The following is a 23,963-nucleotide window of genomic DNA, read 5'->3' as shown; positions in this document are numbered from 1 at the left end:
TGTGTGTCTGAGAGTTGAACTAGATTTAAGGTTGGAAATCACCTCAGAAGAGTATCCCTACCCTTTCTATAAGGTAGGACATCTCTATCCTTCCTAGATTAGGAATGTTACAGACCCGGGATCCATACATTTAAAAAGAATTGGCAACACATTTCCATTTATTCAGTTTCTTTTGTAATACTATTTTATTTTATGCATTTAAAAACCAGTGTTCTGAGAAAAGATCCATAGCGATACACAAAAGGTTAAGAACCTCGGTTATAAATCTAAGCTTTCAATAGGAGAGGATATAAGAAGACATATCCTTACAAGAAGTGTAATGGGGGAGGGGAAGGAAACAGCCCCCCCCCCCCCATTTCGGGCATTACAATGTGAGCGAGAGCGCGGGACAAGGGTGCCCTCTAGTGGGAGATTGGCAGCAGCTGCGGCACTCGCACCGGGATGGACCACCTGCTTTTGCACTCGTGGATAGGGAAGGTCAAAAGTTTGCTTAACCTTAGAGACCGAGAAATTCAGTCAGTTAGTTGTCTGCTCCACACTCCCTCTGGGGAAGCACTGGAGGCCGGACCGTGCTTTTCCAGAAGGACATTTCAAATTCCCCTGGCGAGCTGGAAAACTTAGTAATTATGTGGGAAAGGAAGCGTAATAGAAGGCTTTCCGTTTGCCTCCCCCCCCCACCCCCCTTTCCTTATTTCTCGCCCAGCGAGATCTGTTCCATTGCCCCGGACAAAACCGAAGGGTGTCGTCCAGCATGGCCCTAGCTCCGTGACGTCTTAGAGCTAAGGTGGGTGCTTGGTCAGTCTCCAGGAAGCAGTGGTGAAGAGAGATGGGAAGAAGTCTTCAATGAGGAAGCCAGATCTCGCGTCCTCTTCTTTTACCCAACTCTGCGGTTGCCATGGGGACCGCTTGGTACAAATGGTTCTAGCCCCGCCCCACTCCCGTCTAGCTAGGGATTTGAAGATTTCAACTCTCTCTCAACTCCCCACACTCCTCCAAACAACTGAGAGGACCTGGATTCGGTTGCCCAGGTAGGGGAGTCGGGTGCAATAACTGGGGACTTGGGGAGAATCAGTCTGGCCTGAGCTGTAAATGTTTTTAATTCATTGGACTGGTGAATGGGGTACTTGGACCTGGAGTCAGGAAGACTCGAGTTCAAATGTGACTGAAGTCATTTATTAAGCTGTGTGATGCTGGGCAAGTCCCTTAACCTCTGCCTCACTCGGTTTACTCATCTATAAAATGAGACTATTAATAGCACTTTCCTCCAACATAGCTGCTAGGATAAAAATGAGGTAACATTCATAGAACACTTTATAAAGCAAAACGGCACAGAAATGTTATTATTATTATTATTAATTATTATTAATTTTAATGTCTTGTGGGATTTACCCTTAAATTTAGCTAAGGTTTTGAAAAATCTAAATCTATAGGCTATATTCACACATGCATATTTAACTCTTATGTAATGGAGGAGATGAAAGGAAGGAGGGAAAGGAGACTGAAGGGATTGGTTTCCTCCTCCCTTACTTATAACACTTAGTAGCTTAAAACTTCACTGAAACTTTGGAAAAACTATATAATACACATATACATTTATACATATGTGTGTGCATATTTTTTCCTTATAAGTTTGCATTTCCAATTAGGACTTTTTCAGTATTAAAATACTGCCCCTTCTTACTGGGTGACCCTGGACAAATTAATTGACTTCTCAGTGTCTTGGCTTCTTCATTTATAAAATGGGGCTAATTACATTTGCACCACTTATCCTCATAGGTTTTTGTGAGGAAAGCACTTGGAAAAATTTTTTTTTTTATATAGACATAGGTTATTCCTAAGCCTCATCCTGATATAAAGATGATATTGGGTTCTCTAAGATGACGAAATGATGAAATGCAGGTCCTTGTAAGGTTGGTATTAAGACTGATGACAGTCATCAAGAATTTATTAAGCATTTAGGTACTATGTCAGGTGCTGAGTTTATGCAAAAATTAACAAAAAGAAACAATATTTGACCTCAAAGAACTTCCCCATTCTATGGAGAGAGATATACATTTACACACAAATAAGCATAAAGAATGTATAGAAAGGAGAGGCAAGGTAATTTTGGGAGAGAGGGCATTAGAAACTAGGGCAATCAGGAAAGGTTTCATATAGAGGGTGTTTGAGTTCAGTCTTTGAGGAAACAACATCCTAGGAGGCTGAGTGCATTCTAGGTATGGGGAGGGACTGTATAACAGTACAGAGACCAGAGATAGAGATATATTTTTAAAGAACAGCAAGAAGGCCAGTTTGGTGGACATTAGTGCTCAGGAAGGGAAATAATTAGAAATAAAGTTGGAGAGAGGTAGATGTGGGCCAAGCTGTGAAGGATTTTAAATCCCAATAGATATAGGAATAAATAGATATCTATATATAGTTGGAATTACCAGTAAACATTGCTTATATTTAGTATTGATCCTAAGACCAATAAATTAGCCACTAGGTGATTCATTTTTCTGGCCACAGAAACTCATTGAATTATTCTATGAGGCATTAAGAAATTGTTACATGGGTTAGTGGAGGAGGCGCCCACATTGCAAAAATCACTCATGCATCTTTTGAGGTATTGGAATTGAAGAATTATGACCATGACCTTAATAATCCTCCTCTGTAGTAATAGCTGGTATTATGGTCCTCTTTTCATTGGAGTGGTGGGGAATTTGGGGTATGGAATGTTGTATGTGTTGTCAGACTCTGCAGATAAGTTTTGTTTAACTGTTTCTTTGTCCCAAAGAAAGCATCAATGTTAGGGGTATATACCTTTATATAATGTATATATAGAATTAACTGATATAAAAACAAAAAAGTCATCAGTAATATTTGGGGAAATGATTGGCATGTATATGGTGCTTTAAGTGCTGCAGAGTTGTATTGGTGGGATTGAGAGAGGGATCCTTCCCAATACTAGGAAACAGAAAACCAGTTGTTGGAGGGGCTGCTTAGAGTGCAGCACTTCCTTTTTCTCCATCAGAGCCTAATGGAGTCTGGACTTGACCCAGAGTGAGTCAAACCCCTCCCAACTCTGCTTCTTGATGACTTTGAATCTTCCCTCTTTATTATAAACTTCAGAGACAAATCTTGATATACTAATTGACTAATTTTATTTCTATGGCAAAGAGATAAAAGGGGGGGAGAGTAGGACAGAAGGAATGGGTAAACCCTAACCCTATATTTCCTATATCTATATTTGATGAGAGATCAAATGTCTTTTCTTTTTTTTTTTAATTTTTTTAAACACTTACCTTCCGTCTTGGAGTCAATACTGTGTATTGGCTCCAAGGCAGAAGAGTGGTAAGGGCTAGGCAATGGGGGTCAAGTGACTTGCCCAGGGTCACACAGCTAGGAAGTGGCTGAGGCTAGATTTGAACCTAGGACCTCCCATTTCTAGGACTGGCTCTCAATCCACTGAGCTACCCAGCTGCCCCCTCAAATATCTTTTCAAGAAAGAAATGATGGTATAAGATGATCTTCAGACAAGCAGAACCCTTCTTCAGCACAAGCCAGGTAGGAAAAGGTAATTAGAAACCCAACTCTGCTCCCCAGCTCAGGACTGAGTCTTTGGTGAGAGAGAGTTAGAAGAGAAGTGAGTGAGAAGTCCAAGAGTGCCCAGACCAGACCTCCTGGCCAACAGTTTTTTCTTTTTAAATCCTCTTTAGAATTCTATGGAATCTTCTGGCTCATGACAGTTCCATCTGCTTCTCTTGGGTCCATCTTTATTACCTTTCATATCTTCTTTGCTTTTGTCATTCTTCCTTGATTACAGAGTGTTAACATGGGCTGTTTTGTTCTTCCTAACATTCTTATTAGACCGATTCTACAAGTATAACCATCTCTGTTGTATAGATGAGGATATTGAGACACACATTAGGTAACTTGCCCAAGGTACACAGTTAAATAAGGGTCATAAGCACTGATCTCTCCTGATTTCAGGTCTCTTGTTCTTCCTGCTATACCACATTGTATCTCTGCTAAGTCCTTTAGGAATCTATTTTTCCACCACCTCCATGTCATGGAAGAGAGAGCACAGCCATAGAGTTTTGCTTTAAAAGGACCCATTTAATTTAAGGCCAGATAAGGATGAGGATTTCCAGTACCTATATTTTAAATCTTCTCTCATTGGTTGTTCAGCCTTGTATTTTTACCATAGATTACATCGGTGAAAGCTGCTGACAGCACAGTATTTTGGGAGGTAAGTCCTTAGGTGAACATGGTTCTGGTTTCATGTGGAAATACTAAAGATCCACTCAATCAGTGGCAATTTTTACACCTTTGCCCTAATAATAACTCTCAGACAAAATGGCAAGGACCAGGCAAACAGGGTTAAGTGACTTGCCCAGGGTAACACAGCTAGGAAGTGTCTGGAATAGATTTGAATCCAGGTTCTCTTGACTATAGGCCTAGTGCTCTATCCACTGTGCGACCTTGTTGCATTCATTGACTTTTAACAAGCAGCTGTGAAACTCAGAACTTAAACTGTAAACAAAAAAAGTAAAAAAAAAATTTTAATCTCTCCCTCTCCCTCTCCCTCCTCTCCTCCCTCTCCACTAGAAGATCCTAAAATGAGTGGAAAACATGAAAGACTTTTAATGTCATCATAGACAAGTCACATCGTCTAAGTCTCAGTTTCCTCAGCTGTAAAACTGCTAAAATATCTTGAATATCCACTTGACAGGCCTGTTGTAAAAATCAAAGAAGATAATATATGTAAAGTAAAATGCTTTGCAAGCATCAAAATGGCACAGAAACATTAGCTGTTATGTTATTCTTTATGACAATGGTCAGCAAATAAATTATCTCTATATACATATCAAGTAGTCTCTCGGTCACTGAGGATGACGATTGTCTTTGTGAGCTTTCATCTGTGATGTAGCTGAGTGTGCACAAAGACACTTGTGTGTGAAGGAGATTTAAGTGGAAAAGTCGATGCACAGAGACAGTCCCACTCTCTTGGCGTTGGAAGCCTGGGTCCAGTGGTATGAACAGTCGTTACACCTGGAGACTTCCTCAGCTGCATTGGATGGCCGTGTTGTCTTTTGTGCTCCAACACGCCCTAAGCACTCCACAGTGCTTTGCTGCGTCGCCCTCTCAGCCGTTGAACCTTATTGGTTTCTTCTGTCTGTTCCGCCGAAGCAGTCTTCACATGCTGGTGAGCAAAGCCCTGGTTCACCAGGGGTCGAAGACGACTTGATGGCTACCCTCACAAGGTTTAGCCAGCCTGTCAAAGCCGTTGCCCGGGGTGTGGCCGCTGCCGCATGCTAGCAGCTACTAGGAGCCACAAGTGAGAGCTGGGTGTCAGGTGGGGGTCAGAGGCTGGAGAGCTGCCCTAGGAGGGCATGACAAGCCTTCCATACCAGAGATACTACTCCTCCCTGAGCACCCCATACACCCCTATATATATATATATACATATACTTACACACATATATATACATACACATATACAACTATATGTGCACATATATACTATACATGCACACATACATATGATATATACATGTAAATCCACTATATATACATATAAATCCATGTTTCCTATATATACAATATAGATATTATATACACACACGTATATACTCATTATATGTATATATATACACATACATGCTACATATACATATAAAATATATTTTATATGTACACATATATACATATAGAGTCTTCAGTAACATTTGCTAACCCCTGGCTTATGCAGTGTTTAAATTCATGCCAGAGATTTCACCAAAACAGATCCTAGATTTTAAGCTGGAAGGAACTTCAATAATTAATTTAACTCCATCTTGTAGTTGAGGAAACTGAAGCCCAGAAAAGCTGAGTAACTTACCTTAGTTATTTATGTCATAGGTAGAATTTGAATCCATGGCATCTAATTCCAGAGCCAGTACTCTTTTCACTGTATCATACTACTTATTTAAAAAAAAACACACACAACAAAACTTAAGTTGCATTGATTATGTTATTATTCACTTGAAAGGGCAAATATTAGCTTTCTCCTCAGCTATTCTGAAAGCAAGACTCTCCTCCTACCTACCAACTTACTTTTAGAGATCATGTAATCTTTTAGCCAGACTTGGGGTTAGTATATCAATAACTATTAGATCTAGAGGATAAAGTCAAATCTCAGAGGTCATACAGTTCAATCCCTTATTTTACAGGAAACTGAGACCTAAGGATAGAAAGGGATTTGCCAAAGGTCACAGAGAGAGGAATCATCAGAACTTGAATCCATGTGCTTTAACACCAGAGCTAATGTTCTTTCCACTAGACCTATGGACAACATTCCTTACCATTAGCAAATATTAGATGGCCCCTCACAACCCAAGCAACCATCCTGATCAAGCTAAGAAAGATCATTAAAGGACCTACCCAGTAACTCCCTTGGCCCTCAGTTCAGGGGGTGGGGGGGTGGGGAGAGGGAGGGGGAGAGAGAAAAGGGAGAGGAAGAGAGGGAGAGGGAGAGAGATTATTATAAAAGTAGACTGCAAATAAACACATTTTAAGGGTAAGCAATGCCAGTTCACTCAATAGGATGAAGAGTGGAAGAGGGAAGAAATGAAGAAGGGGCAAATTTACCATTTTCCAGTATTAGCATGATAGCAAAATTCTATCCTAGCATATTATTTCTTAAGCAACAGTACATGGCTTTATCTGCCCATGATTATATTCATTTCAGGGTAGCAGTGGACCACTGGCATTGACATATATTTGTACCACTTGGTTCCTTATCCTTAGCTCCTCTCTTCCCTACCAAACTTCAAAGTTTTCTTCTTTCAGTCCTTCCTTCTAACTTTAGAACTTTCCCATGTATAAAATGATAGCTGGCAATAAATGGTATACTGGGGCTCCAGGGTAGGGAGAAATTTAAGAAGATATTTTAACATGAATCAGATTTGGGATAGCCCTTCAATCAGCTAATCAACACATTTATTGAACCTTCATTTTTTAAAAGCACTATATTAGCTCTTGTGTATGTGAAGGAGAAATAATATGGGGGAGGAATAGGATCATATTGTAACAGCTTGATTGACCGAAAATATAGAAATCCCCAAACCATCTGGTGGCTCAATATTAAAAATTCCTTAACCCATATTCAAAGTCATGATAAAGCTAATGGTCTCATCCACTGTTGTAATAATTATTTGTTTTCATTGGATAAGATATCCTGCAGTTTTGTCTTTTTTCTGTTTTTTATTTATTTTTAAAAAATATTTTTCTATGTTTACATGATTCATTTTCTTTCCCTTCCCTCTTTCCTCTTTCCTCCCAGACCTGACAGGCAATTCCACTGGGTTGTACAAATGTTGTCACTTGATATCTATTTCCATAGTATTTATTTTTTCTATAGAGCGATTTTTTAAAAGCCTAAACCCCCAACCACATACCCATATATACATGTGATAAGTGATGTCATACTTTCTTCTTTTGCATTTCTACTATTAGGAATAGTAAGGAATGGGAATAATAGGAAAATAAGATTTGGGGTTTGATAAGTAAGTGACAGGAGTCTGAATCCTGCCAGGCTGCTTTGAGATGTAACTTTCAGCTAAGATCTGACTTAAGAATTCTGTAAAGATCTCAAAGTTGTAAGTTTTGTTGAGCCAGCTGTCCCCCCCCCCCTCTCTCTTTCTCTCTTCTCTCTTCTCTCTCCTGGTGTTCCCTGCCCAGAGGGGTGGGTAAAACTTTGCCTCTTGGAAATTTCTTGAACAGGAGTGACAGTTGTGGAAAGAGGAGGAAGTTGGGAGTTTTGGGAAGAGCTGTGAAAAGAAGATCTACAGTTAAGAGAAGAAAATCTGATTTTTGCTCCTCTGTGGTTACAGAGTGTAACAGGCTGGCCTCGAACTTTTCATGCCAGAAACCACTAGTCCAAAACTTGGACTGACTAGAAGTTGGAAACCTAACTGAACAAATACAAGGAAGCAGTGAGGGAATATTATATAAGACTAATTATTAGAAATAGGCTTAGATAGATAGAAATTGGGTAAGTTAGTAATAAGGAGAGAGAGCAGGTCGGGTTTTATTGTACAGAAGTGGATCCTATGAGGACCCCATTAGTAATCAGAGATAATTCCTGCTTTTACCTTTCCATTAGCCTTTTTAATCCTTTAAAGCTTAATAAATAGAGGGTTCATTTTTACCTACTGTCTCCACAGTTGTGTCAGTCCAAATCCCTTGAGAAGGCCTTAATGTAGAAAGGCCCACTGTTCTCCCCAGCCTACGTCAACTTTCTTACAAAGTTAAGCCAACTGGCCCTTTTTACTACCAAACAGATACAGTCCCAGAATAACAACATGACTCCTATCATTTTTTCTCTCAATGTGGAGAGCATTCTTTCCCATAAGTCCTTCAGGAGTGTCCTGGCTTGTTGCATTGCTACTAGTAGCAAAGTCCATTACATTGGATTGTTCCACAATGTTTCACTTTCTGTGAACAATGTTCTCCTGGTTTTGCTCACTTCACTCAGCATCAGTCCTTTGAGGTTCTCCCAGTTCATATGGAATCCTTACAGCACAATAGTATTCCATCACCATCCTATACCACAATTTGTTCAGCCATTCCCCAATCGAGGGACACCCCCTTGTTTTCCAAGTTTTTGCCACCACAAAGCGCAGCTAGGCATGTCAGTTTTGTTTTTCAGTTCTTTTTTCACATTTATAAAATTATGAGGCCACTTCTCTTTATCCCCCGCCCTTAAACAGTGAATATTATACTGATAATAAATCCTCTCAGTTACGTATTGCTTGTCCTTTTTTCCCTTGGCTGATTCCTCTCTTCCTTTATCTCTGCTTTTCCTATGAAATGCTTTATTTATCTATAATTGATCTTTTTAAAATTATAAAAGTATTTATTTAGTGCCATTCATCTACTTGCCAAGGAATTCAGCGAGGTGTTAGAAAAGTTAACTTTCACAATTGATACCAGTGAACTATATACCACACATACAGAACCAGTACACTGGTCCTGTGAATTGGACAATGGTCAGCCGTGGGAATGATTCCCTGGAGCCTGCTGTGTCACCTGAAAGTGGAGCATGGCCCAAGACATGCAAAGTGTTGCTGATGGGCTGTTTACTATATGCAAGGCCTGAAAGGTTATAAAAACTAAATCTATGCCCTCGGGAGATGAAGCTGCTATCAGCAAGATATCAATCTTCCTTAGCATGTTATTATTATTATTATTTTTTTTCCAGTCTTTGGACCCATGTTGATATCATGATATCAACCAAGGTTGATAGTTTCAGTGAATTGAATTCCCCAATTCAATTAGAGGTGATGGAATAGAACTAAACATTTAACAGGATTCCTTCCCTCAAAGAATCTGCAATCTACTTGGAGACACAGGATATATGAAATGTTAACTAATGATGAAAATAAATAACTTCCTATGGTAAGTGTATCAAACCCAATAGTATTGTAAACTAAACCTGGAAGGGGAATGTCTCAGAGGCTTACAAAATATATTCAAGTGGCAGAATGAGAATTCTCTGTCAAACATTTTATTAAAATCTCCCCCCCCCCCACCAGAGGACAAGTTTGCATTTGTTATTGTAACCAACTCTTGGATTAGTCACTCAAAACTATGTATTTAAATGGTTTGGATCAGGTTCAACATTGGAGGACTTTGGCTTGTGTGCCCCCCTGGAATTTCAGCTGGTAGAAGAAAATACAATTCATGTTGAGACTCGTACAGATGTGAGTAAATAGGTTTCTCAGCTACCATATGAATACTCAATCAACAATATGTTGGATACAAGATAGCTTTTCATTTCACCTGCCAGAAAATGCAAAGAACCCTACAAAGATTTCATAGCAGTTCCTAAAATTATCTCGATGTGATAATGCTGCAGGATATCCACACTTTACATAGTGATATATATATGTATATATGTTTTAAAGAGAAAGCACCATGTGTCAGCCTCATCAATCTTGACTAGGTCTCTTCCTGTCATATCCTCTCCACCATGATGACGTATTCTAAAAATATTAAGTAGTAGACCACCCCATCAAATTTCTTAGAGGGGAATTATTTCCCAAGCTTTCTGAGAAAATGTAACTTCCAGTAACTTCAAATATGTTCATTGTTCCACTGGGGAACTTGGATGTCTGAATGGATGGTGGGTAGGGTGGGATGGCTAATCACTGCCTTTCTGTCTCATTCTATTCCACTTACTACCCTGCCAAGCTAGCTGGGAGGAGTCCAAAAAATGACCTCCTCTATTACACTTTCTTGGGCTGGTGACTAATTCCATCTTAATTCCATCCTGATTTATCCCCATCTTCTCCCCCCCCCAATATTCAGGGGACCTGTGGTTGGGGTTGGGGTAACAGAAGTTTGCAAGATTCAATATTTTTGTGCTCATTTCTGAATTCCTTTAATTTCTCCAGCCCAAGAGGTAGTGCTTCTCATCACCCCTCTTGTCACCCCTTGATATGTATAACTCAGATCTTGTATCTTTGTATAACATGTTATTTGTAAAATGGGCAGTTTGTAAACAGCACTTGTTATTTTAATAAAAGAATGTTTTACAAAAAAGTGACCATGATTAGAAAAAAAATATGTTTAGTTTGCCATATTGTGGGCCATTTTAGGACAAAGGCTACTTTTCTATTTATGCTCTTCTTTCTGTGTATCCTTAATTAAAAAAAAAAAACAACCAAACTCCTCTATTTCTACCATGTTCCACTTGCCATTTTCCTTATTTTTTCTTCCCTTTTGTTGTCATTCTTTTTTCTACTCTTTCTTTAAGGTGATTTTCAGTTCTAAATTTAGAATCTTATGGTGCTATGAACTGTGATATCACTAGTGTGAGCACCTCCTGTAACCTCCTCTCCCTGATTTCTGCTTTGCTCCAGTATTCAGGAGGCTAGGATAGCTGAGACAACCAAGTTAAGTAGCCCAGAGACCTTTCTGCTATTGAGACATCCAGCATATCTCATTTAAGCCTGTAGATGGCAATTGTAGACTGCATCCTAAGGCAGGATGAGCTAAGTCTAGATTTCCTTGTATTTTTCAGTGGCTTGCCACTAACTCCTGATGGAACAATGATGTACTGTCAGCAAGGAAATGTTGGCATTAAATAAAGAATAGGATATAGACTTTATTAAACAAACATCTGTTTATAGTGACACTGCCAGTCTGTATAGTGTTCTTAAGTGGGAGCGAAACAAGTTTTAAGAATCTTGGTTCTTCTGTTTTCCCACATGTGTTTTCTTTTTCATTGGCAGGCCAGCTTGTTTATGTATGAATTAATCTCTTGTCAATTTTGGATCTAGAAACAAAACTTGAGATAGTGATTATTCTAACACAAAACTTGCAGCAAAACAAACAAACAAACAAACCAAAAACCAAACACAACAAAAAAGCTCTGCCCTATCGGGATCTATGAGATGGGACATTATTTAGTTTGCTGAGGCAAGTGATGCTCCAGTTACTCTGAAAGACTTGAGGTAACAGAGATGTTACTGATTGGTATTGAGTGAATGCCCACATGAGGAATTGTGCACACCAGTGAAGTCACAAGTCCCTAGATCACAAGATCATAGATTTAGAGTTGCAAAAGAACTTAAAAGTGTTTGGAGCCCAGACCACTCAGGAAACTGAAGAGAGCTATTAAGTTATTTGCTCAGTATCACACAGCTAGTAAATGGCTGAGTTGGGATTTGAACACAGGTCTTCCTTATTCCAAATAGTCAACTTAACGATGTTTCATGAAGCCATTTTGTTTGATGATTTCTAGAGCCAATAGTACAAACATACCCTAAAACTAGCCTCCTCCAGAAGTGGGATTGTGTATAGGCAAACTAATCAGATGGTGAAGAAAAGTTGATTCAGATGGTGTGCAAAGAGAGTAAAAATGAGAAAATGTGGGCAAGCATGAATGCCTTGATAAAGAGGGAGAAAAGGAGGATTCTTTCCTTGGGAGCAGAGATGGCAAACTTTCTATACTTCATGTAGGATTCTAAAGTGCTTGGTGGTCAGTTTCCACAAAAGAGAAAGCTCATTGCTTTTCTTGATGTTTTTATATGCAGGAATAGGCAAGGACTATGAAACTTTAACCACTTTAGCATAGAGCTGACTTTAGGAAAATTAGAATAGAATTGTGACCAATGACATTCCATTAGAACAACTAAACAGTTGATGCATGACAGTTCTAGGCCTTGTGAGTATTATAAGTCAAACAGTTAAAAAGTATTTCTTAAACACCTACTGGGTTTTCAGCACTGTGGTAGATCCCAGAGAAGACAAAAATGAAGTGTCCTGATAAAGCTTTTGGCAAAGTAGATAAGCAAGGGGACAAGATTAGCAGATATGAGATAGTTGTCTGGAGCAAGGATGAATCAATATTAAATATACCATGGGGCACAGTTTAAAGATGACATTGTTATATCTCTTATGTCAAGGATATTTTAGGAAACTTCCTGGTGACTTCCTTTGCCTGGGTCCATAAATGCTGGAGTGAAACAGATTTGAGCCCTTCACTTCCCAATTTGAAAAACTTCAAGGCCTCCTTACTGCCTCAAAGATAAAATACAAAATCCTCAGCTTGACATTTAAATATTTCACAGAATGGCTCCCATCTACCTTTCCAGCATTATCATATCACTGTCCTTCACATATTCACTTTTGTAGACAAATCAGGCAGCTAGCTGTTCACTGAATGCAATATTCCATCTCCTTCCTCTAACTTTGTATAAATGGTTCTTCCATGGTTCTCCTCTCTAATGGCTCTTCCTCCTCACTTCTGTCTCATCATCTCTAGAGTTTTTTTTTCCAAAGTACATTTTAAGCACTGAGTCCCCCAGTTTCTAGTGTTTTATTCCTCTTGAAATGACTTTGTATGTGTGTGTGTGTTTTTAAACCCTTACCTTCTGTCTTAGAATCGATACTGTGTGTTAGTTCCAAGGCAGAAGAGCAGTAAGGGCTAGGTAATGAGGGTTAAGTGACTTGCTCAGGGTCACACAGCTAGGAAGTGTCTGAGATCAGATTCCTGTCTCTGGACCTGGCTCTAAATCCACTGAGTCACCCAGCTGCTCCCTTTGTATGTGTTTTTAATTTGCTCTCTTGTATATATGCTTTATTCTTTCAGTAGAATGCAAGATGCTTGAAGGCACTTTTTATTTATTTATTTTTTATCCTCAGTGACTAGCATGGTGCCTTGAACATAATAGCTCCTTAATAAATGTTGAATTGAAATGACGGTAACCCATGGAAAAAAATGTGGTGTCTTTATTTAAAACTCTTCCTGGAATTTCTACAAATTAAATGAACATATGCCACTAGAAGAGTCAGAGTTACCCTTTTATTGTTTGGTGACCAAGAACCATATCTTGACTAAATGTAATTAAATCCAGATGGTAAAGTTTTTCCTTTTCTTGTTCCACAGCTCATTAGTTGTTTTGTTCTTGTGTTACAAAACTGCTCTAACGGGTTTAATCAGAATGATAGTTCAGTCCCAGCCTGGGCAGTTCTTTCTTTGTAGCTAAAAGATTACCAGTTACAGTTTGAAAGTTTCTGCCTTTTTGTTTACAGATGGATAATTTATCCAGAAAAACAGCTTCATGGCAATCCTGTGACTGCACAGATGAGACAGACTCCCCTCGGACCTCTGAGTTGAAGCTCTTGCGGGCCAGACGAGTGGCTTACTATGAAAGTATTGGGATCCTCAAGACTAGCTCTCTTGGAAATGGAAACAAATCAGCATTAAAAGCTTCCCTAAGAGCTCCTTTGGGTTGCAAAACAAGCCTCTCAGAAAGTCAGGCTTCTATTTCAAGAGATCGTTGGCAGTCACCTCACCCTGTAGTGAGTGAGGATGTGAACATGGGTCAGCAAATACTCAAAATGGCTGGTGAAAAAACCAAAGAAGATAAAACTGTTGTGGGCCAGAGAGTCCAGGGAGAAAGCAGAAGAAATAGTTGCCCTTCTGAATTAGATCTTTCTCTGCTTGATGATGTTTTGGTTCCAGAAACACGAAAACTAAGGCATGTGATGAATTGGGCCCAGAGATTTCTGACCAAACGCCATGAAGGGCAGGAACTGACAAGTCCTCAAGAGAATCCACCATTTACTTTGTCTCTTCATGGTCAAAGGAAAACAGGACAAGATTTTCAAGAAACCTTTATGAACTCCTGCCATTCCCCCTCGCAGTCGAGAGATGATGACCCTAGGATACATGCAGATTCTCAAAAAAGCTTTAGTTTTTCTTCAGTGACTACAGAGACCTTGCCAGAGACATGTTTTCCTCTGGACCTTTTAAGTTCTTTAGAGGAGAGGTTTCCTGGTAACCATTCTAGTGAGGGGCAGGAAGCTGCATTTCAGAAGGAGAAACGACCCCCACTGTCACCTTTACTTGGTTTTAGGCAGCCTTGTTTTGTTCAGCCAACATGTGATGAGCCTGAAAATACATATTCTCAAAATCAAAGTGAGCCAGGAGAAACAGGCATACCTTCTGAGATAGTCAGTGTTCAGCAACAGCCTAAAGACCACTGTGAAAAGAATCTTTTCAATGAGGATTGGCATGGAAATGATTACTTTTGGGTCCCACTAACAGAAAGCTCTGAAGATGAATGTACAGATGAAAATGGGGAAAACTGGAGAACATTTAGAAAGGATTTTCAGCTCAGAGATTCTGAAGAGGTTTCAGGAATTTTTCTATCTCCCAGAAGTCCTAGTATGATAGGTTTGAGGTCCCCTTGGTCAAAAAGCAATATTATTTCTGTATGGGAGACTGATGCCTGTGAAAAATCCAAAGAAGGAACAATAACTAGTTGGAAACCTAGGGGTTTCATATCCAGGTTTCAGATTGACAGCCCCTTGGATACAGGGGACTCAGTGCTTATAAGCAAGCTGACCACTGCCCAATTTGACTTGCCTGTTGATGACTTGAGGGTGAGAAAAGAAGAATCACTCTCTCAAGAGTTAGACTTCATGGTCGCCTCCAGGGATCTCAACCAAAGAAATGGGTTGCTATCTGAGTGTGTGAAGGCAGATAAGACTTTTGTTGCTCAAACAATAAGTGGAAGTCAAGAAGTTAGTGCTTGCAATGGATTTGATATTGGTGAAAGTAAAATCCATAAGATGGGCCAAAGACAAATTAATGAGAAGAGCCAGGGCAATGATTCACTTATTCAGATTTCTAACCCTCAACTGAAATCGCTGGGAAATAGTTCAGAGAATGCAACTTCTAAAATTTGTTCTTACTGTACTTTAGAATGTGAACTCACTTCAGACCACCACTGTGTCATGTGCCATAGTAAGAAAGTTGATTTATCATCCCCAACTGGGATGGACTGGAAAATTACACAGACATCCAAAGTGATTGATAAGGAGATGATTTGTGAGAGTAAGGAAAATACTATTTCCTCAAGTTACCCTGTCTCCAAAGACCTGCCTGAAACCATTTCAGAGAACTCCTCCTTTTCCTGGAAAATAGGTAGTGGTGACTGTAGGATCTCTTGGGATGATCCTCTGCCAGAGAAATTAGAGAAGAAAGCCAGTGTGCTGGAGACATATTTTTTTTACTTGCATCAGTTGAACAAGATCCGGGGTTGTAATTCAGAAGAAGAAAGCTTATCTTTCTCCAACCACTTTACTGATCTTTTGGAAAACAATGCCAGCAAAAGGCATCCAGAGAAGAAAATCATAGATGAAAGAATCAGATCCAGTAGTGAGAGCGGTGTTTTTCAAGCTATTGGTCACAGAGAAACTACTGAGCCAGTACAGGAAAATAGCCAGCATGGCTCTATTGAAGAAGAAACTACTGAAGAATGGCTCTTTCCAAAGTCTTTGAGCAATCTTATTAAGGAGTCAAAGTTTCACCCAGGTGGTCTTATAATGAAAGAACTGATTTATGTTTACTAATCCCAACACCTATTTTGGTAGACCAAGAATCCTCTAGCTAATTAAAAACTATCTAGAAGATGGTTATTTTTTAGGACAAATACTATGCTATTTCCTTGTGAAATATATATTTCGACTATTTGTTTTATAATGAACCTGATGATTCTATTCATTTTGCTACCTAGTAGTTTATATGTAAATCAGAATTTCTTTATGCCTTTCATCTAAAACACATTTTAATAACTGAGCCCTGGAAAATGGTGTACATCTTCATAATTTAGAGTGCACTGTAGATTGAAATTGATTAAATCATTTTGATTTCATAGGAAAAAAAAACACAACCCTACCCAGACTATGTAGTTATAATCTCTTATAGTTTAGCTAAACAGAATTTGTTCTTTTCTTTTTATGCACACACATACACATACAAAGTCAAGAAATATAATGGTTGAAAAGGAACTGACTTTAGAGTTAGGAAAGCTTATGTTCAAGTTCTTCCCTCTGATATATACTACCCATGTTACCAATGAACAAGTCCCTTTACCTCTCAATATCCTCAGGCAACTTTTAAGACTATGTTATAGAGTTTTTAATCTTTATCAGTGGGGAAGGTTCCCTATCTGGAAGTATCCATACTGATGAACTAACAGGACTTCTCCTTTCCACTTCTGTGTGCACATCTGTGAGTTTATGTAAATATCCTCATGTTTAGATACTTTATGTGCATGAAATAGGTAATGTAACTATTAATATTCAAATTTTATAAATCATAAATTGAGGTTCAAACAGGTTAAGTGATTTGCCTGTGATTACATAGCCAGCAAGTACATAAAGTTCTTGACCACAAATCCAACTTTTTCTACTAATCCTAGATGCCAAGGACACTCTTTCTCTCTTTCTCTTTCTTTTCCTCTCTCTCTCTCTCTCTCTCTCCCTCCCTCCCTCTACCCACCCATTCAAAGTATCTTGACACAATGAAAGAAGATTCTTAATATGTATCTCTGACTTGGAATAATCAGAATTCCTTTAAAATGAATTTATTAGGAGATGCTTGTGAGTCATTCAGACTTAGAGAAACTTGCTTTGAATGATGAAAAATGAAGAATGGCAGCTTAATTAGTTTACAACTTGACCTGGAGAGTTCTATATTCTGTGTGTTTTAAGGAGATATAATTTTGGTGTTCTGGACAAGCTATATACCTAAATTTTAGTAGCAGGGAAAAGTACTCTCAAATCTACTTTATGATTTGAATGGGAAAATAATGCAAGAATAACGCAAGAAGTAATTAAGAGGAATTCAGTTGAGTTGGCAGGGGAATTAGTTACTAGAATTGCTCACAGATGGATATTATTAGCAATGTTACCATCTGATAGCTTCCTATATCAACTAATTTTTCTGCTAACTAGGAACGAAGCTCCATTGTTTCTAGCTGTAGAAGGGGTGCATATACTATCAACATGTGAATGTAACAATTAAAAAACTGTGCAAAAATCATGTTTAAATTTTGGTGCCCTGGGGAAAAGTCCAGATTATGCCATCCTTATTATTGATCCTGATCCTTTTGAATGGCTTTCAAGGGCTTTCAAGGTTTCTGTCCATTTGTACATTATGTAGCTATTTGCTTATGAGACTATTTTTACAAATGGATCACAATGTTCATATTAATATTTCCTCTGTTGTTTAAGTCCTCTGACTGGCTAAATCTACTGTTGTGTATAAGTAGTTGGGTAATCATACTTAACCTGCATCTACAATTTTGAAAATCATGCATCTTTTGTTATTTTTTTTATTAGAGAGGCCATTTTATGCCCCCATAAAAATTACCTCCAAAGCAACTGATTGTAAGAGCTACTGGAAGAAATCCAGAGTGGCATGGTCTTCTCATGTACGTGGAGAACAGGAACTAAGGTTTGACCATCCTCTTTCTTCTGTTATACAATATTAACTTCAAGCACTTAAAAACTAAATGTATCAACTTTCCTTGAGATCAGAGCAGCTAAACTATGAAAAGAGTGTATGCTTCTTGGTGAATTGGGATCTTGAAATTCAATGAATTCTACATTTACAAAATACTTACCCTGTTCAGAACAGGCATTGTGATAGACACCGTGTACATACATGTATACACATGTACATCTAGACATGTGGCAGTGTACACCTGTATGCCCAGTGTATATAAAATATATTATACAAATATACACATGTGTACATAAGACAGTAAAATGAGACCAGTTGTATTTGTATGCATAAGAACATATATAAATATTATAAATACATATTATATAGACACATATATGTATGAATAAGTATATGAGTACATATGGATACTGTATTCAATATGTGTGTCTACATACATGTGATATAGTCCCTGCCCTCTAGGAACGTGTATTTTCATTGGGAGGAATGTGACATGAAAAACAGATAAGTATAACAGACATTAGAATGTGATGTGAGAGGCAGTCATAGTGCAGGGGACAGAGAGCTGGTTTTTGATTCAGCAAGAACTTAGTTGGGTTCATACCCCATTTCTCCCACATACTGACTGATACCCTGACAAGCCCCTTAATTTTTCAGTTACCCAGGTAAAAGACTTTTAGCTTCAATAAAAGTGTTGATCTTCCTCTGGAAGAAGAAATTCCTCCCTAGGAGCTCTTTAGACTCATTAAATCAGTGGTGTTGTTAAAAATAAAAAGTATGATCAGGAGAAAGGTGAGCTTCAGAAAGCTTTAGGAAATCTAGAAGAGAGAGAAAATAATCTTGTGGGAGGGAGCTGAGAAGACTGTTGATGACCACAAATTTAGAGCTGGAAGGAACTTCAGAAGCCATTCAGTCTACACTCCTTATTTTACACGTGAGGGAATTGAGGCTCAGGAACATTAGGTAACTTTCCCAGGCCATATAGCTAGTAAATGCCTGATGTAGGATTCAAGCCTGGGTCTCCCTTGCCTCATCCAGTGTGCTCTATGTTATATTCTGATGACCTTGGAAGGAAGATCAAGATTCTGAAAGATAGAGGAGGAGGGCTTGCCTTCAGGCATGAGGGATAGACTGGACAATATCAGGGAATGAGATTGCTGGTACTGTTTGTCTAGTGTATGAAAGAATTACAGGTGGGAAAGTCATTTTGGAGCCCAATATGTACATGGCTAGAAATGTTAGCCTTAGGAATTTTTACTTTATTCCAAAGGGAATAGAAAGCCACTGAAGATGTTTAAGGAGGGGAGTCACATGATCAGATGTATACCTTAAGAAGATTCTTTTCCCATTTGTGTGGAGGAATATTATCAAAACGAGAGCCTGGAGGCTGGCAGATCCCAAGAGTGAAGTTATTGTTATTTTAAAATTTAAGTACAGAGAGAACTAAACCAATATCCATCCCAACAGGGGGAATGACTCTTCATTCAATGCAAAGACTCATATTAACTAAGAACTTTAACAGCCTAATTAAGCACATTCAAAACTTGACACTTGTAAATCTTGTTGTAGAGCTGCTAGGAGATTCTTTTTTTTTTTTATCTACACATGTTCTTGGGGAATCTCATTATCCTCAAAAACCTGGTTACTTCAAGTCCAGAATACCTTCCTTCTAAAGGATATGACTAAAGCTTACAACTCTTCAAAAATATGTCATGATGTGATTTTTTTCTTCTTGGTTTAGAAGATGTTACAACAAATGAGTCTCTCTCTCTCTCTCTCTCTCTCTCTCTCTCTCTCTCTCTCTCTCATAAACCCTTACCTTCTGTCTTGGTATCAATATTGTGTATTGGTTCCAAGGGGGAAGAAAGAGTGGTATGGGCTAGGCAATGGAGTTTAAGTGACTTACTTGCCCAGGGTCACACAGCTGGGAAGTGTCTGAGGCCAGATTTGAACCTAGGATCACTCATCTCTAGGACTGGCTCTCAATCCACTGAGCTACCCAGCTGTCCCCAAATGAGTCTCTTAATACAGAAATAGCCAGATCTGCTTCCTAGCCTTATTTCAAATGTCTAATGCCTACCATTCTAGGCTCATTCCCCATTCTCTGTTCACCACCCTTACTAATTCTATTAAGCCTAGCTAACTTTAAAGTGCCATATAAATGCTAGTGATGATGATGATGCTTTTTTTGTGGGTGCAAATCAGAGGCTGGACTTAGGACTGTATTCTGGAGGGTTGAAATTTCTGGAAATGTGACCTTGAGATAAGTGGTGGTTGCTGTGCCATTTCAGGCATGTCTGACTCTTTGTGATCTCATTTGGGCTTTTCTCAGTAAATATACTGGAGTGGTTTGCTATTTCCTACTCCAGGTCATTTTACAGCCGAGGAAACTGAGGCAAGCAGGGTTACAGGCCTTGCTTAGGGTCTCATAGATAATAAGTATTCAAAGCCATATTTAAAACCAGACTAACTTCTGACTACAGTTTACAAAGCATTTAATATACATTTTCCTTTTGTTCCTCACAATAATGCTGTAAGAAGAATGTTACTGTTATCCTCATCTTTTGAGTAAGGAAATAGACTTGGACAAAAAAAAAACTTGCCTAGGATCATTCTGCCATCAAGGGTTTGAGTCAAAATTTGAACTCAGATCTTCTTGATGCCAAGTCTTATGCTGACATATGGCATAGTGCCATTATATGAATATAGGGGCCTCTAAAAAGCACATATATGGCTGTGCTTTTAAAAGTCCAAAGTCTTTAAATTAGAAGCACAAGATGCTTGAAAAATAGAATTGATGAAAACCCAGACCAAGCATGAAATTACATTAAGTGATTTTATCTATCTCTTTACTAAATAGGGCTAAATCCTTTGGTGGTACTAATTTGTTGTCAGGGATGCAGAAGTAGAAGAAAAGAGTATTTAAAATTTATACTAAAACCTGATGTATTCCTGGTCTGCATGACTAGTGTATATGTATGTGTGTGTAGGGTTTTTTTTTTTTTTGAGTCTTTCCCTTCACTTTTTTGGTAAGTGATGAAGCAAGAGCTTGATTGCTGGGATTTTGGGATTCCTGTTTGTGACATTGTGATTTTGGAGAAAGCTATCTTTTCAGGATAAAATGCTAAGATTATATCATTTTCTGCTCTCTACGGGACAAATAATACAAAATGATTACAGGAAAAAATATAAGAAAACACAATTATGATAGTCCAGTGGATAGACTGAATTCATTTGCTGGCTCCTCACTTTCTATTTGTATGACCTTAGGAAAGTCTGGGCTTCAATTTTCTCATGGATAATATTGGGTTAGACTAGACGACCTCTAAAGTCTTTTAATAGATTCTAAAAATCTATGATAGAGTAGATTCTGACATAAGAAATGGTGATAAGTCACAGATTTAGAGATGAGAGAGACCTTAGAAATCATCTCCTCCAACTGCCTCATTTTACAGCTGGATACACTGAGGCCTACTGAAATTAAGTAGCTTTACTGAGGGCATTCAAAGCTAGAATAATGAGGTGGAGTACCTTGGACAAATTACTGCTCAATTATATAGTAACCTGCTGGAAGGAATTGTTTTTTTAAATTAGTATTTTCATAAGACTTCTACAAAAAACAAGTTTTAACAATCCCCTCTGTGTGCTAATGAATAAATATAATTTAGTGGAAAGCATATTTATTCATTAGGAATCAGGAGACCTGCAGTCTAATATCAGCTGAAATTTGCTTTGTGACCTGGTCAAGGTACTTAATCTCCTTAGACTTGCATGTATTCATATTTAAGAGGCAGGGAATAAATTAGGTAATAATATTAATAACAATCTAAGCTCATATTTGTAGAGCATTTTGTAGTTTCCAAACAGTTTCTTTACAACAAGCCTTGAAATGGCTTGTAAAAATGTTATTTTGTCCATTTTGCATTTTAAAAAATTGAAGCGACCTTAACCTGGAATTTCTGACTGAGGCCATGCCCATTCCATGGTGCTACTAGGTAATGAACATTTTCATTTCCTGCATTCTATAATGATTATTTGGCCCTTAGATTTTGTATTTTGTATTTAAATAATATCTACCTACCTATCTCAATGTATATCATATATGTAATATATACATACACATGTATGTAAATTTTGTTTTTCCTCAGAAGGCATATGTGATGTTTGTAAGTACTATGCAGGCAATAGCATTTATATGCTAACTATAACATGCCAGACACTGTTATGCACTTTTCAAATATGATTTTATTTGATCCTCACAACTTTGCGAGTTAATAACTGTTATTAGCCCCATTTTATAGTTCAAGACACTAAGATAAACAGATTAAGCAATTTACTCAGTCACACATCTCACAAGTGTCTGTAATCTGATTTGAACTTGGGTCTTCTTGATACCAGGCAATATTTTCTACCTTCTATAGCATCTAGCTGCCAAGCCTTCTCTAAACTTATCTTCTCTCAAAATCAACAATGCATTGAATACAGAGGGAACTTAATAAGTGATTGTTGATTTGATTTGAGTAGCTTTAATATGCTCAATAAATCCATGATCTAAAATGTTGTCCATAAAATGTTATGTACCCTGATGGTACATAATATGAAAGAACCCATTAGCAAGAAGAACATTCCTGAAAGCCACAGGTAAATGTGTGATACCTTTAAAAACTCTTGGATGATTGTTTTCTGAAACCCAGGGAATTTTTTTTGAAAGCCTGTAGCAATGGCATATACAGATATAGTCAAGCTGTGTTTATTCTGCTTATACCTAGGGGCACAAGATTTATTGTCATGCTAGGGTAAAGTCTATAAACCATTGTGTAAATTGGCCAGTTACATCAACATTGTAAACTTGTTTAAAGGATAGATTATGTTTAGAAATGACTTGTTTGAAAAAGGTACAAAATAGTCATATACCTTCATAGTTGTTGCTATTTTTCCCCCTCCTATCTGTATTCAGTCAGTAAACATTTATTAAGTGCCTATTATGTGCCAAGTACTGTGCTAAGTATTGAAGATACAAAGAATGTAAAAAAAGGCAATTCTTGCCCTCAAGGAGCTTATAGTCTAGAAGTGGAAGACAAATTAAAAGGAGGTGAAAATGAGGAGAGGTCTTTGAGTCAGGGCATAATGAACATGATGAAGTCCTGCATCTGGCCTGGAAATGATAAGTTGGCTTCTCTGGGTTCCCTTTTTAAGTGGAGGACATATCTGGGAGGAAGTTCTTACCTTCTACTTTCTACATTCACCAGGAGAATGGAGCCTCATGGGCAGGGGGCTACTGAGGAGATATGAATTTCAGACTCCTGTGAAATATTTTGGACTCAAAGGACACTAAACTTGAGGGTCTCATTCTGGCCTCTAGCAAAGGATACACTTTGGGCAATTTTTTTTCTCTAGTCCTCTCTCTCCCATCTCGTTTCCCCTCTTCAGCAAGTGGTATGCTTACAATGTACACATACAATTTGTACATTCACACATATGTATGCATATTGTCATATATGGAATGTAGATGCAGCTACACACATATATACATAAACCTAAATTTTATCTCAAATGTATATCCCTCAAAGTAGAACTTTTAAATGGAAATAAAGTTATTTTGTCTTCTTAAAAGCTGTCTTTATACCCATTTCAAAGACCTAAAGTTTTCTTGTAAATCAGAATGTTAGTGTGAGTGTATATGTATATGTGTATGTCTGTGTATATACCCACACACATATGGAAGATAATAGATTTAGCCTTCAAATTCCCCAATGTGAAATTGAATTTGTTTCATTGCACCAAATATGTTTAGCTTTTGAAAGCTCATTGGCTCCAACCTCCTCTGTGGAACACATGGGTAGCAGTCATATAATAATAATTAATACCAAAATTAATTTAGGATGAAAGCCAATAATAGCTTACCAGAGTCATTTTTTAAAAACCTCTTCTAATGAACATTTTTGTATGCTAATATTTTTTATCAGCCCTCTTTATTCCTTTTACTTCTGGAAATATTAAATTTTATGCTGTTTTATGACAGATTTAAACATGTTTTTAGACTGTAGAGCAGTCACCCTAGTCATGATTTATTATCTTTCTTTCCTAATAGTTACTGTTCTTCAGTTGTTCCCAACACCATCAACTTGGACATCTATGACTAGTAAGCTCCAAACTCTTTGGTGTTAATCCC

General features: G+C 38.1%; 1 protein-coding gene across 1 annotated transcript in view; it reads left to right on the top strand.

Moving 5' to 3' along the window:
• The first annotated feature begins 762 nt into the window (after positions 1–762).
• LOC103101858 (uncharacterized) overlaps positions 763–23,963 on the top strand; it is a 177,107-nt gene continuing 153,906 nt past the window's right edge. Inside the window, exons 1-3 of the mRNA XM_007498925.3 lie at positions 763–1,028; positions 13,567–15,856; positions 17,668–17,782. Of these exons, the coding sequence (XP_007498987.2) occupies positions 13,567–15,856; positions 17,668–17,782 (2,405 nt within the window). The 5' untranslated portion in view covers positions 763–1,028. The remainder of the gene's footprint in view (positions 1,029–13,566; positions 15,857–17,667; positions 17,783–23,963) is intronic.

This window comes from Monodelphis domestica, chromosome 7 (assembly GCF_027887165.1).
Source record: "Monodelphis domestica isolate mMonDom1 chromosome 7, mMonDom1.pri, whole genome shotgun sequence".
Taxonomy (NCBI): Eukaryota; Metazoa; Chordata; class Mammalia; order Didelphimorphia; family Didelphidae; genus Monodelphis; species Monodelphis domestica.
The sequence above is the reverse complement of the archived record's forward strand: the minus strand, read 5'-3'. Positions and strand labels throughout refer to the sequence as shown.